The 15,944-nt window shown below is 34.3% G+C and overlaps 1 protein-coding gene across 1 annotated transcript in view; it reads left to right on the plus strand.

The window, feature by feature from the left end:
• GBE1 (1,4-alpha-glucan branching enzyme 1) overlaps positions 1 to 15,944 on the plus strand; it is a 255,028-nt gene that overhangs the window by 229,440 nt on the left and 9,644 nt on the right. The window contains exon 15 of the mRNA XM_037525699.2: positions 12,873 to 12,990. Coding sequence (XP_037381596.1) covers positions 12,873 to 12,990 — 118 coding nt within the window. The remainder of the gene's footprint in view (positions 1 to 12,872; positions 12,991 to 15,944) is intronic.

Genomic DNA, 15,944 nt, shown 5'->3' on the forward strand with positions numbered 1-15,944 from the left:
TTTGTATCACTAAGGTTTTGAATGATCTTCTTCAGGATAACTCTAAAGTATATGATATTGTTTCTGCAAAAAGAATCTGCAGCCATGTTCTAGAAAATAAATATAAAGAAAGAGCAGCAGCAAAAAAGTTTTGCCTATATACCGTTTCATATTTGTCTTGCTGCTAATCTTCAGTGTAATGATCACCAACATTCTTTACTATACTAGATAGAAAGTGGGTGATGTAAAATTGAGACGTCATCGTACTGGGTAAGTAGGCAGGTTACACATTTCATACATTGGAAGATAAAATATATTTTCCTGAAGTAGTATTTTTGCTTATGATTTCACATTGTTTACAAAGAAAGAAACCTGTTACCTTTTATATTATCAGAATCATTAGTGAATTTCTTTAAAACAGTATCACTTAAAACAATATCAGATCAGCATTGAATAAAAGGAAAATTACTAAGTCCCGGAGGATAAACTGTTGTCTCTAATCCATTTCTAATAATACAAGTGATGATGCCACATTTTGAGCGATGTTGGAGAAAGTGGGCATCAGGGGACTCTTTTGAGGGCTTTCTGTTTGCTAGCTTTTTTTATTAAGTATTTGATTTAATATTCTTGGCCACACTGTAAGGTAGATTATGTTAGCCTCATGTGACTAAGTAAACTGAAGTAACTACCCAATTTCTTTCCAGCACATAACTGATAAAGGCCGAGGAGAGCACTGAGGCCCATGTTATTTCTACTGTGTTGTAGATGGAGAAATAGAAACTTAGTTGAGTTACAGCCTAGAGAAGACATTTATTTAGGACTTTAGGACTGTGGCTCAGAAGACACAGACCCAAGAAGCACTTCAGCTGTTTGCTCTAGATGCCTGGGATGGGAAGTACTTATGGACAAAAAATTGGACTAGTTCAAACTTTGATTTTATGCAAATGAGGTTTTTAGTCAGTGCAGTTTCAACTGAAGGGAAATTGGTCAGATCTCTATCCTGGCCAGTCTTTGGCATGTCCTTCAGTTTTCCTTTTCTTCTCAGTGGTGACTCCTTCTGGGCCCGCCCTTGAGCCTGAGGTTTCTGGGGCCTGACCCTCAATAATCTCCTAACTCTATGGTTTTTACCCAGACTTGGGATGGTTCCATTTCTGTTTTTCTTTTTTACATTCTTTAGCAATATCATCATGCCTCCTCATTGTTCATGGACACATGCACGCGTGTGTGTGTGTGTGTGTGTGTGTGTGTGTGTGTGTGTGAGAGAGAGAGAGAGAGAGATAGTGGTAGCAACAGTGGTATTACTAATGATGCCACATTTTTGTAATGTACAAAATGATTTGGATATAATTCTTGGAAAATAGTATGAGAAAAGTATACACAAATTCATGGCTGAGGAAAGATTCTTTCTTATCACCTAACTTTCCTTGGTTCCGCTCCATCACTGTCCACAGCATCTTCCCTGGAATTTCTTCTTCATGACCTCTGTCACCTTCCTCAACAAGTAAAAGAATATTTAAAATGTAAAAAGTGCATGCTCAGGTTAATTATTTTGATTTTTCTGTATGTTATGTACCATTGTTGAACATTAAACTGTGATACCTCACATCAGTTTAAGTTTACTAGATAATATTCAAAGAAAATTACAACCTCACAAATTATTTATAGGGTATGAATCTTGATATGTATGGATTCCTATTGTTCTTGAGAACATCAACAACACTAGAATTGAATGTTTTTAAATTCTTTGTCAGCAGGCTGTTGAGTTTGGGTGGAAATAATAGTGTAATAGCAACCCCCCTTCCAAATGGCACTTCAAACTGTTACAATATTGAAATGTTTACAGGAGTGATCATAAAACAAGGCTTGTGAAGAAAATGAGAATTCAGGCCAAAAAAATATTTAAAGCTTAAGGGAACAGATGAGTAAATAGTTGGATTTGACCCGAGATCTTTGAAATATTTTCATTAAACTGCTGCAACATTAATTTTAAAACTGCACTTTTTAAAATGTAAATTTAGACTGTGGCATTTGCAACCTGTACACAGAGTTTCTAATGAGCAAATAAGGTCACTTGGATGATTCACTGAAGTGTGATCGCTGAAGGCAGAGATGTTGCTGTGAGTTGCTTAGTTTACAGAAGCCTTTGAATGGTAGTTATGTAACACTCGGTTAGAATCTGTGCTTTATACAACAAACGACTTAATTTAGGATTAACTAAATGCACATTCTATCAAGATTTTATACATAAAGGTTAATTTCTGCACCAAAAAATAAGGTAAAGCATTTCAATTTCCTAGATCTCCAGGTTTAAATGTTTTGGCAAAATTTAAAGAAAAATAGGTAATTCTCTTTTTAAAGATCTACACAGTTACTGAAGAGACACAAGCATGTTTCCTTTTCTTGTATGTATATATGTGAGTGTTAGTGTACTTTTATGGTGATGTTCTTTATGTGGAGAGGTAGTCTTACAAATTATTTTAATTAATGATTTTATATCTAATATGGATTCTCCTTTTGTTTCCATAGCTTCAAAATGGATGTATACTCATTGCCTTGGTTAGCCTTTTTAGTTACAAGATGACAGTAGTACTTTCAAACAGTATTTAGAGGTCCTTTACATCATTTTTCATTGTTAAGCCCTGTCCAACAATCCCTATGATTTAATGATAATGACAGATGCATACCCCCATCTCCACTGGTAATAAAGAGCCTATGATTTAGCATCATTTTTCTACAGAGGAATTTGAGATGAATCACAAAGTAAGAAAAATACTTTGCATGATTAAAATATCGCAACTGCTATAACACTTTTAGATTGGCTTAATATATATTCATAAGACTATAGGCAGTAATGAATAATGAACAAGCCCTCACTACACACAAATGTTTTTTGATTTTTTTTAATAGCTGAGTGCTATTCAGTATCTTATTGCTCTGGGATATTCAACAGTATTACTGTGTTGTTGTTTTTTGTTTTTATTTTTTTGTTTATAGCTCAGTTGTGCAGTGATTCTCTCTTCTGATGCAAGAAATTCATCTAACAATAATTCAGTTAGGATTTCTGTTCTCTGTTTCTTGTCCTTTTGAAGGAAAAAGAAATCAGAAATATTATTATCACCCTTAAGAACACTACATACTTATCTAGTAGTTGTACCACAAACAGAAGGGAAAACATTTGTGTCTGACATCATCATTTTTACCAGTTAACCTGAAGTCTTTGAAATATTTCCATTAAACTTCTGCAACTTTACTTTTAAAACTGTACTTTAAAAAATGTAAATTCAGACTTTGACATTTGCAACCTGTACACAGAGTAATTAATTAATTACTTCGTAAAAGTAGCTAGTGTTTTGTGGGAATTGACTCCCAAGACTGAAAGTCTTACCCATGTGAGCAATTAGGTACTTGCAACATAAAGTTAAAAAGATTTATTTTATTTATACATGCATGCAAGAGCTGTGTTGCAGGCCAGAGATGTGGGGCTAAGAGGATTCAACAGAGACAGAGTTGGGAGCAGAACAGGCGGGTCTACTGAAATACACTGCTGTGGGAGCAGCAGGCAAGACAGGAGAGGTATGCTGTGCCCTATGTGGATTAACTCCCTGGCCAAGGATTGAACTTGTGCTTCAGTGGCTGCTGATAGCTTCATAGTGCCGAGACTTAACCCTTTGTTCCACCAGGTAGGCCCAATAAATTTAATTTTTTTTTATAAATAACTGGGTGATGAAAAGATAGATGAATGGATGAATGGTGGGTGGATGGATGGATAGATGGATGGATGGATGGCTTGTTAAATGGGTAGACTAATAAATGGGTAGTAAGATGGAGGATAATGGTGAAAAAACTGCTGAATTTATTTAAAGTCATATAAATTTATTTAAAGTTGTATAATCAGAACACAAAGATTACTATTGCTTTTTTCTTAAAGTAGATTTATCAATTGTAGAAAGATTGACAAAATACTATGATCAAAATATATCATCAGGGGCCTCCCTGTTGGCACAGGTGGTTGTGCGAAGCACTGCAAAGCTATCCACAGCCTCTACAGCTGGGTTTGATCCCAGCCAGCCACTGAGATACCCACATGGCACAGCAGACTGCTCCTGTCTTGCCCACTGCTCCCCTCAGCAATGTATTTCAGTCAGTGTGCCTGTTCTGCTCCCTACTCTGTCTCTGATGAATCCTCTCACCTTCCCTGACATCTGGCCTGTGCCCTGGTTCTTGTATGCATGAATAAATAAATCTCTAAAAAAGAAAATCATCATTTTGTAGAATTCAAAATTTGTATATTAGAACCTATTGTCAGAAATTTGCTAAATAATTTTATAAAAGATTTCCCTCCTGTTAAATACTTACATGCCTTGCCTTCTGAGCACTTTATACTATAGTCTCACTTAGTAATCTTTTCCTGTGTTTATTTACATTGACTTCCTTTAGCCTCATATCATGCTAGTGATACAGGCCTGGCAAGTGTTATTCTCTTTAATCTAAATATAAACATCAGAAAGAATTATAACCTCCACAAGATTATATTCTTAGCAATTGAATAAAACTGTGATTTAAATCCAGTTTAATACAGGTTTTCATTTGGGTATCAGTGCTTAATTATTTGTTCTGTTATAATGTAAAAATGCCATTAAAATTGGTAAAGTTGTCTTTCTAATTACTTATCATTTTATTTGTTTTCTGTTTCTCTTTGTAAAGTTAATGGTGCCTCTGACTCAAAGTTGTTTTTCTGTAGTGTTACACTATCCTAATTTCTGACATTCAAAAGGACAGAACTATTTAAAAATGGAGAATTTTTAAAACAAACATACTTTCCAAGGATAAAATAACAAGGAAAACTGATGTCTACTCAAAATTTTAATTATTAGGAATATAGACCTAAGTGTATTGCAGCTTTAACTGCCGTCTTAACTGCTGAAGATTTTAGACAATAAATAGGTTTTTGAATTAAACATCCCATAGAACAGAGAAAAGAACATTTTACAAAGAGGTGAAAGAGTTCTGCTTTCATCAGTTCTCCTGAAAAGCTCTTGTTTGTGTTCTTCCTTAAGTCGTTTAAGTTATGAGATACACAATTGATCCATTTTACAGGCTTAGGCTTATAACACTGGAGTTCTCATTTGTTTTAGCCACAGACTGTAGACACAGCCTTGAACCGATTCAGGAAGATGAGCTTCCCTGTAGGTTTATATTAGAAGCATTTAATTGTCTATATATACTTTTTTCACATTAGTAATTTTGAAAATATGTAATTTATTCCCAGTGATACTTTGCTGACTGCCCCAGGTTACTTACTTAACAGATATTTATAGAATCATCTTACTAGATATCATTAACTCTTTCATGACCATAAGTTTCATTACTTTGAAGTTTTAATAATAACTGGATAGTTGAAATAAAATACCTTTTTGAAATAATTATGAAAAGATGTGATTAATTCTACATAGCATTTTATTCTAAACATACCCAAATTTTCCTCATTTGAATTATGTAAATCACCTCTGTTTGACTGTGATAGCTAAAATATTTGTTGACTTTGTTTGGAATTGTATAAATGTGCATTTTGCAGAAATAACTTAGCAGGTTTACTCTTTCCTTTTATTATTCTTTCCTACCTTTACCTAGTAATATTAAATCAGGATGGATTTTAAAGTAGGTTACCATCTATTGTATTAAATTTATTATAGCCCTGGAAAATATCTTTATTAGCAATCACAAGTGTGTGTGTGAGTGAGAGTGTGTGTGTGTGTTTAAAGCTCTTCATTTTTTTTAAATTTTTTTTAGTGCTGATGGGAAAATATTTACTTTGAATCTTTTTGCTTGTGATCATCAATCTAGGTATGTTATGATAGTTATGGGCTTTGTGCCCGGAAGTGCTCAGGAATGCCTGAGGGTGATGATGCCTGTGTGTGTGTACACACACACACATACACACACACGTGCGCACACACACACACACAAATAACACAAGCTTGCAATCTTGATATTAGGCTTTTTCACAGGAAGCTAGCTCAGTTCCTTCTCATTCAGCTTTCTAAAGCATTGAGTAAGCCCTAACATATTATGATTTTCTATTTGTTCTTAAAAGTTAAAGAGAAAGAAGAATATACATTAACTACATATTACTCCTAGTAAGTTATGACTTCAAATAAAGAAATAAAGAAAAAAGATGATTCTATTCTCAGAGCTAAAATAGTCAATTTTCAAATGCTTGAGTATTTTAATGTCAATATACTTGTCAATCTTTACCAGGCAGATGATGGTAAAATGGTAGAAAATATACACCTAGTGAATCTCCTGGTGCTGCCACATTACTGCACACACATATTAATATATATATATAATTTACACATGTGTAATTTAATATATATTAATACACGTATATGTGTTCTACGATTGCTTAAGTTCAATCACCTGTATAGAAAGCTAACCAGTCAAGTTGATAATGAAAGTCTTTGAGCATGTGCTGACTTTAGTAAACATGTAATCATTTTATTCACATCAACTCAGAATTATATGTCTAGTTCCACATCTCTTACCAATCAGAGCTACTCACTGGAGAATTAATTACTTCAAGTTGACATGCATTCATTGCACTATTGTGACTTTTCCAAACAGAAGGAAAAATCTTTTAAAATGTCTAAGTAAAACTTAATAGTTAATGAAATGGGATTGCATCATAAGTTATATTGTACAGCTCTGAAATGTTAACTCTGTCAAACAAAGGAAGAAAATCAAGGTTGTCTTTTGCTAATCAAAGCAATAATATATTTCTTCTTAAAGTTTAGCAAAAGCAGACATAGGTCAAAACTCAAGGAGGAGACTGCAATTGGAAAATAATGAAAAGCACATTCACTCTTGTTTTAATATGGTAAGTAATAATATAGGCCCAAGATAGCAGGGAGGAGGGGGGTGAAGTGTCAGAAATCACTTACAGAGATTGTATTTCAGAAAAGGAGACAGAAAAGTAGAATTAAGTTTATAGTATATTAAAAGTTGATAATATTATGGTGAAAAAAAAACAGAATAAGTGCAAGATGGTATCGGGGGGTATTTAATTTTTAATTAGCATGCTTAAAATATAAAAAAAAAAAATCCTGAAAGAGCTTGATGTACTTTTCATTTAAACTTTAATGTTAATTTTTTTATATATATAGCAGGAAAAGTATTCAGATTCTAGTGAGAAAGTCAGAAGAAGGGAATTGTAAATAGGTAATTAAAAGTTAAGTGGGTATAAAAAGTAAGACAGGAATATAGATCTACTTTATAGAATACTTCGACTTTATTCTATAAAGTATTCTAAAAATTTACCATCATTTGATAAAGCAATGTGGTCCAGGGTCTATAAGAACAATGTAACCTATAGTTAATAAATTGTGCATTTCCCCCAGTGTTAAAAGTGTGTTAAGCACTTGATATATATTGCTTCAATTAATCCTCACATATTTTACCTCTATTTTACCAACAAGAAACTGAGCCTCAAGCAAGTTCAGTAACTTGTGTTGGGCTACACAGTTGGTAATTGGCAAAACTGGGTTAGAATGTAGTTGTTGGACACAAAAACCTATGGAAGCACTCACTGTATTTTATTGCATTAGGTTACTTTCTCCTACTGTTTGTATTAAATGGCTCAGAAATGATGCTTATTTATATCCTATATTTGTCATTATTTCTTAGGAACTTTGAAGTTTTCAGTTATCTTTTCCACTTATGTATATTTTGTTGAACTCCATTGAAATTGAATAATAGAGTAATTTTGGGGGAAGAGGTTCCTCTGTCCCCTAAATCAAAATTATTTATGTTCAAAACCACATGTGTTTGTAAAAAATATTCAATCTGCATGGTCAAAACTCATTTTGGTGATAAAGTATGTGGTTAAAAGGTGAATGAATATCTTTTTTTTTTTCTTTGCAGTTCTAAATAATGGCTAGTCTTCATCATGGAATTAACAATTTCCTTGGCTATTCTAATGACACAGACAAAAAACAACAATTTTAAAGGGAGATTAGGCTAGATGTGTGGGCACATTGTTCATCATTATTCTTTAAATGTGTACATATTTTTCATTATTATTCTTTCCTGGATTGTTGAGCAACATGATACTTTTTGGTTTGAGTTATATAGTTTTCTAAGACAGACAAAAATTCCTAATTAGGTTTGTCAAAGTATTCTATAATTTTCCTGTTTGCACCGAGAAATGTGTAGTACTCAATATCTTGTTTTATCATTCAATTTGCTATTTACTGATGTGTGTCATCATGCATGCCTAAGAATACAGTAATAATTTACATAAAATGCATTTCAAAAAGCATAGCAATCCATTACTTAACATGGTAGATAATATTTGAACCCCTCATCTTTTCAGTTTATTTTATTGCTGGTCTACGTTTTACAGTCTCTAATGTTGACAACCTAGGAATTAAAGTTGTAGACATTGTATTTTACCTCCTAGTCTAAAATCAGGAATCTATTGTTGAAGAAAGGAACAAATACTAGACCATATTAGAAATATACTTCAATTTTGCACTTAATTAAAATGTGTGACTGTCATTTAAACTTTTAATAAAGGTAGTATTCACAAACATGAGTGCATATGTAAGTCATGCATGAAGTTGCTTTTTTCAAGGACAGCAAAATTTTATTTTTTAAAGATTTATTTATGCATACAAGAGCTGGGGTACAGGCCAGAGGTGTGGGGGTGAGAGGACTCACCAGAGACAGAGCGGGGAACAGAACAGGCAGACTGACTGAAATACATTGCTGAGGTGAGCAGTGGGCGAGATAGTAGAGGTCTGCCTCGCCATATGGGCTGCTCCCTGGATGGCCAGGGTTTGAACTTGTGCTGCAGAGGCTGTGTATTGCTTCACAGTGTGGTGCTTAACCCCTTGTGCCACTAGGGAGGCCCAAGGACAGCAAAATTTTAATGTTAAGTAATGAGATGGAAAAAAAAATGCCTTCTTAAAGAAAAGTTGAGTTTGACATTCAGTATATTTGAAAACATATTTTGACTACACTCAGTAGTAAATTTTCCACTTTCATATTTCTCCTTGTTTTAATTTTATTACTGAAATAGTATTATATTGGGATTTTTTAAAAAGCTATAGTCAGAAAGAGAAAAAGCTAAATGTATACTTTCTAATGAAAGTAATATAGTCATAAACATTATGTTGCCATAAACTAGTTTAAAATAAATCATTTAAGTATCAGAACTGATTTAAAGTGATAAGTTTTAAGTTCATTTGTATTCTAGATGGTAGATAAAGATAGAAATGCCTAAAGAAAACATGCACACACCCACCTATGCATTCATAAAATACATAGCCACATATCACAAGTCTTTGCTGCTTGTGCATTTGGAAAGACATCATCTACAACAATGAACAGTTGTAATTAATTGGCTCAGGACAATAAATTAGACTTAATTTAGTTATAATTATAAAATGTAGGGATCCATTTTAGATGTTGTACAGATACAGCCTAAGATGTTATAGAGTGTAACTAACAAATTCACTTCATGAAACATAAAATGGTAAAGATTATTTGAGAATATTGAGGCAAGTCCTGTGCTGGGTAGTTATTTTTTAATGGTTAAAAACAAAACTACTCTTGTTTTCTGTAAATCATTCTTACTCTAGCAGTTGTTTATGAACAGTTACTCCAAATTTTGTACCTCCTATTTTCTGCCTTAGAGACAGAGTTCCAATAATGGAATTACTTAGCTCCCAGAAGTTATTATAGTCATAATAACATGAGTGGGTTGAATAAAGAATCAGATCCAAAAATAAAGTTCTAAATGCATATATACTAGCATGTATATTTTTTCACATTTCATCATGTCTTCAGTTGTTATGTGTCTCACAATGGCTGTCATGAGAATGCTATTACTACCATAAAGTCATTCATCTTAAAATCTGCGGTGTCTAAGATTGAAAGATACATAGTAACTTACCAGCTTTGCCATCTTTATGGGCATCTAGTCACTGGAGAACCCATTTTATTCTCATCCAATTTGAAACCTCAGTGGTTGTACCTTACAATAAATTTCCTTAGCTTCATCAGCTGGACTGAATTGAGTTTAGTGTAGAATGATATAAATGATAGCACTTCTTACATCAAAATCCTTATACTTTGAACAGACACTTTATCAAGTGGCTGAGCAAACACAGCAGCTTTTGAAGTATTTGAAGAGCCATTGAATTTAAGAGTCTTCATGCCTTCACTATTCTTTAATCTTATTAGTACGGGTCTTCAGAACATGATTCTTTCTTGGTTCAAATTTAAGGACTTAGATTGTAAAATAATGCCTAAAACTTCTTATCTACTCAACCTGTTGATATATCAAATACTTAGGAAGCTCTTCAATTTAAACTCTATGATCATATTTTTAAATGATATCTAAAATGGATAGGGTGCTACTTGATCTCTTTAAAAAAAAAATGTTGATTAAATGATTCTCTAATTTTATCATTCTTTCCTACTATATATTTACAAAATGAGCAAGGTAAGGTTTTGGCCCAATATTTTGTATTCACTGACCAAATGAACCTAAAAAACAAAGAAGGATCTAGAATAAATACAGTAGGTCTCAGATATTCTGGGTCCATAATAAATGGTAAGAATTCAGTACTCTAATACCAATCTTTAAAATTATAATCAAGTTAATCTTTTAGATTAAATTCACTTTATCTGCTTTTCTAATTTTTGTTTTCTCATGTCATGCTCTTTCTGGCCTCTATACATTTAGAATCTTACCATTAGAATTAAACAAGAATCTGCATATACAAACACTCTGCCTGATATTCAGCATAAAATGGGTACCCATTAATAGAGAATAGGGTATTAGGATGTATATTTGACTTGTGTGGACACCCCAACTCTGCCATTAAACTGGTGGTATGCCTTTGTGGTGCACACCCCATTGTAAATTCTATGACTTTTTAAATGAATCTGCATTTATTAATCAAAAAATGTGCATTCTTTGAAATACAGTATCAAATGTGTTTAATAACAGTCTTTAGATCCCCAGCCCCTTATAATAACAAAATTATTGAGTAAAACCCTTATAATAACACATCTACTGTGAACCCACAGGATGGACATTATTACATCTGATGATATACTTGCTTGCTTTAGCCACTACTACCAATACTCATTGTTGCTAACCAGTAATTTCATAATTGATACTCCATTTCAAAAGATTTCAGAAGTGTTCTAGGACATCCTTTAAATTACATTGTCATGGTTTCTTTGCAAATTTGTACAAGTATTTAGTTAACTAAGATGAAGGACAAAAGCTAGCCTTTTGATAATTCTTTCATTCCACAATGGTTCATTTATTTAGTATGTCTCTATTTGCACTATCCGTATTTCACCATTACACAAATTGGTGTGCGCAAATCACTTTCACCTCTATTGAGGGATTTTCGTGCCCATTAGTCATCTTTTTTTTTGTTTGTTTTAAGATTTATTTATCTGTGCATACAATAGCTGGAACACAGGCCAGAGGTGTGGTGGGTGAGAGGAATCACCAGTGACAGAGCAGGGAACAGAACAGTCAGACTGACCAAAATACACTGCTGAGGGGAGCAGCAGGTGAGACAGTAGAGGTCTGCCTTGCCATGTGGGCTGCTCCCTGGACGGCCAGGGATTGAGCTCTTGCTGCAGAGGCTGCGGATTGCTTCATAGTGGGGTGGTTAACCTCTTGTGCCACCAGGGAGGCCCCCGTTAGTCATCTTTTGAATCTCAATCTCTCTCACTCTTTCAACTTCTCACTGTCCAGCTCTCCTTTTTGTTCTCTCATTCTCTCTCCTTTAAGCACTTATATGCTAATTATCTGTTTTAAAGTGAACCAGAGAAAACTGATCTGAATGACTCAATTGAGCCACTACTCCCAGCAAATGTTCTTTCTTTATCCAGAGTTAGGCATAAAAATGATGAATTATTGTTTTCTTACCTGTGTGTACTTCTAATATAATACATTTTTTTTGCTATAATAAGAATATACAAGCATTTCTGAGATTAAAGAAAACACAAAGCACTCGAACCTATCTGTATCTCTTCTTAGGCTAGACAAAATTAGTAAGTCTAAGTACAGGTGTGTATTTATGAATATGTAAACTTAGCTCTTGTTTTCTTGTAAGAATGAAATTGAAAACATGGTCAAGAACTCTATGCAAAATCAAATGTTAAATTGTAGCAGGTGATGACTGCCACAGGAACCCATTCGGTGCATGTTGGATAATATGTTCATTTGATCTTTTGAATTAGTAGCTGTGTAGCTGGAATGAGAAAGTGAACAACTTTGTTCTGTATCCTTCACACCACACATGGGTACTTTGTTTACTCCTGTGTTCCTTACTTTAGTAACCAGGATCTTAAAAAGAGATGGGGAAGGAGTAAAAGCAAGTATCAAATGAGAAATGATCAAAGGTTCTGGAATGCTTACTATGTTTGTGGTATATGTAGAAGGTGCATAGAAATAGCATAGCTATTATTAGATATTTGAAAGGTTACTGTATTTGAGCTTTTCAAAAATAGCTTTCCTAAGTAGGAATAGTCTAAAGGAGTCAAATTTCTGTTTGCAATAGAGAATTTCTAACAAATAGAATGGGTTGTATTAAGGGAAAAGTAGATTCTCCATTAATATATTCAGTCCTAGACTAGTTCATGTGATGAGCTGTGATCGAAGGATAATAAGGATCCCATAGGAAGGGACATGAACTACATAAGCTATAAAACCCTTACCAAATGGGAGAATCTCTGAAATAATAGAAAATAAATGAGAACAAGTGCACAATGATTTAAGTGTTCAAAATACTTTTAAATTGCTAGACACGTTAGTGTGTCTCATTCAAAACTTGAACTGTTGTGATTCCTTAAGACTGTACATTCAAAATTGTGCTCGACTCAGATGCAGCAGAATATGGAGGACACCAAAGGCTGGACCACAGCACTGATTTCTTTTCCGAGGCTTTTGGACATAATGAGAGGCCCTATTCTCTTTTGGTAAGTAAGGGATTTTTATCCATTCTAATTTCATTCTGTATTTTTAAAGTGATATTTTTCCCCAAGAAATAACTCTTCAACAAGTAAGTGAATGGAAAAAAGAGGGGGGAATGGAAGGAATACTGCAATAAGAAAGACAGATGCAGGTGATGCTGAACTGAACTGGATTTTGGAAAAGTTAATAGTAAGGGATATTAGCAGACAGTTGGGAAAATTGGAATATTAGTAGGATTAAAATTTATTTCTCAAAAAATAAGAGGAAGGCCATTTTTTGATTTTTCTTTTTATTATAAATATTTCTATTTTAAGGCAACAATTTACTTTCCTCTTGTTCTTGCTTTCTCTGTAATACTTTACATCAAGCAGCTTTCTACATTATTGGATATCTAATGAAGTTTAATTTAAAACACCTTAAAAGGATCAATAGCATATATGTATTTTTATCAGTTAATCAGTGGAAGACTAAATTCATTCTAGTAATAAAATTCCTTGATTCATATTGCTGAGGAGAGCATGATCTATTGTACCTACTTTTAAATATGTGATGTAACAAATAAAAGAATATTGCTTTAAACTACTAGGTTTAAAGTCTTTTAAATATGTAGAATTTAGAATTGTTATATATTTAGGGAAATTCTTCTTTTAATTTATGACCAGATAATAAGATTAAGTCCATATCTACATTATTTCTTTTTTCCTAACTATTTTCATGCCTATGCCTGCTCTCTCTCTCTCTCTAGCTCTCACTCTCGCTCTCGCTCTCTCTCTCCTCTTTCTGTTTCTCTGTATTCAATATGCATTTCATATTTTACCATGGAAAGTCTTGGATTAAGATTTCTTTCACTTTCATAAAGCCAGGATATGTCTAACAAATGTATAGCTTTGCCATAGCTGTTAAATTTTCTAATATTTCAAATATTTAGGTATAAATGAAGCATGAGATTCTGTGGGTCCATCAATTTTCGACTGCATTCCCAACTAATATTGCGGGACCAACACCTTACTTTGTAAGCTGCTCAATTGTGTCCCAAACTAATATAGAAAAGACAGTGGCATAAAAGAAACAAACAAACAAAAAAATGGGCCAGAACACGATTGAGATGTTGAATAGAGGCTGCAAGGAAAGTGACCATAGGAGACTTAACTGTACTCTATGTGTTTGTGATATCCTTGATGATATTAATATAGCTTTGGGTATAGATATAGACACATGTATTTTTAAGAGGGAAGGCTCAAGCTGCTAGCAGGTTCTTTCAAAGGGTGATTACTATAGTTTATTAGAACATCCAAATTTGACTTGTAAAATTAGATTGATACAAGTAGTTTCTAAAATGAATAATAGAAGTATCTTAAAGCTGAGAAATTTTCAGAAGAGTTTTAGAGACCTAAGGGGTAGGGAAGATGGTTCAGCTCTCAAAGTGGAGTCATAGGGAAGTGGCAACCAAATGCAAGAAAGGTGAACTGGAACCAGTTGAACTTGACTGGACGGGTCTGAAAGACTCAAATGGCAATATTCTCACGTAACCAGCTTCCCTAAAGGCTCACACTTCCAAAGAGGGTTCTGTTAGGGAGGGGGTGTTGTTGTATAGTGAAAAGACCAAAAAAAAGGTCATGGCATGGGCCTCCCTGGTGGCGCAGGCGGTTGAGCGCTGCACTGTGAAGCTGTCCACAGCCTCTGCAGTGCAGGTTCCATCCCAGCTGGCCAGCGAGAATCCCACATGTTGAGGCAGACCTCACCTGCCTCGCCCGCTGCTCCCCTCAGCAGTGTATTTCGTCAGTCTGCCTGTTCTGTTCCCCGCTCTGCCTCTGGCGAATCCTCTCACCCTCCCATGCATATGGCCTGTACCCCAGTTCTTGTATAAATAAATAAATCCTAAAAAAAAAAAATTGTCATGGCAAAGAAGTTGGGATAGATGCTCCAATCTACTATGTACTGGTTGTGGGGCCTTGAGTAATTTAATCTTTTGTTGCCCCAGTTTCTCGGATCTGTTTAAAGAGGACTCATAATAATATCATCCCTCCAACTAGAGATTCTTCAGAGAAATAAATTCATGAACAGTGCCACACTTTTGGAAACAGCTAAATTTAATTGCACATGTATTTTAAAGTTAATATTGTCTTGGTTATTCAATAATTCAGTATTTTAAGCATGTCGAGACACAAAGTACCCTGAGAACACACAAAGATCCACTCTCCTCTTTGGAGAAATTATAACCATAGATGAGGGCTCACTGTCTTTGAGGGCTGGTAGAAAATATTCTGGCATCCTTTTGATTTTACATGAGCAAAAATATTCTGTCGTAAGTAAGTCAACTAACCAGTGTCAGCCGCAGTCTGGAGATTACTTCTCAAGTACTAATTGAATTGATCTTACAAAAGGGAATGTGCACTTCTAAATTAGCAGTTGGAATGGTCTTGATAACAGGTAGAGCAATATAGCACAGCAAGCACATGAGAAATTGCATAGAGCTTAACTATTGCCTGTAATGGAATTCTGACCCAACTCGGTCAGAAAGGCGAAGATTAGCCCTGTCTTTCCAGCAGCAGCAGCAGCAGCAGCTGGTTTTTGATGACTCCAGGTGCTACTGAACTTACTCATTTACATAAGTCTTTAGGTGCCAGATGAAATGATCACCCAAATAGAGCAGAAGATCTAAGAAGACAGGTTTCCTTCTTGCCAGTTATCCTTCTGAGAGCCAGAGGAAAAACTATATTATAAAAACATATCTATTATAAGAATATAACTGTGAAGGCTCATTATCATGGAACTGCTTCTAAAAGTAATTCACATGTGCTTGGGACCAATCAGGGTTCTTGAATATGACCCTAAGTGCTGTAGGTCTCACTCCATCACTGATGATAACACTTCTGTCTCTCACATGCCCAGATTAAGCAGTGGGAGGAGTGAGCAAAATAAAAATTCCGTATTCCATGAAATTTCTGCCCCTCATAGC

Source organism: Talpa occidentalis, unplaced genomic scaffold, assembly GCF_014898055.3.
Source record: "Talpa occidentalis isolate TD23 unplaced genomic scaffold, MPIMG_talOcc4v2.1 talOcc4.4, whole genome shotgun sequence".
In the NCBI taxonomy this organism is placed as follows: Eukaryota; Metazoa; Chordata; class Mammalia; order Eulipotyphla; family Talpidae; genus Talpa; species Talpa occidentalis.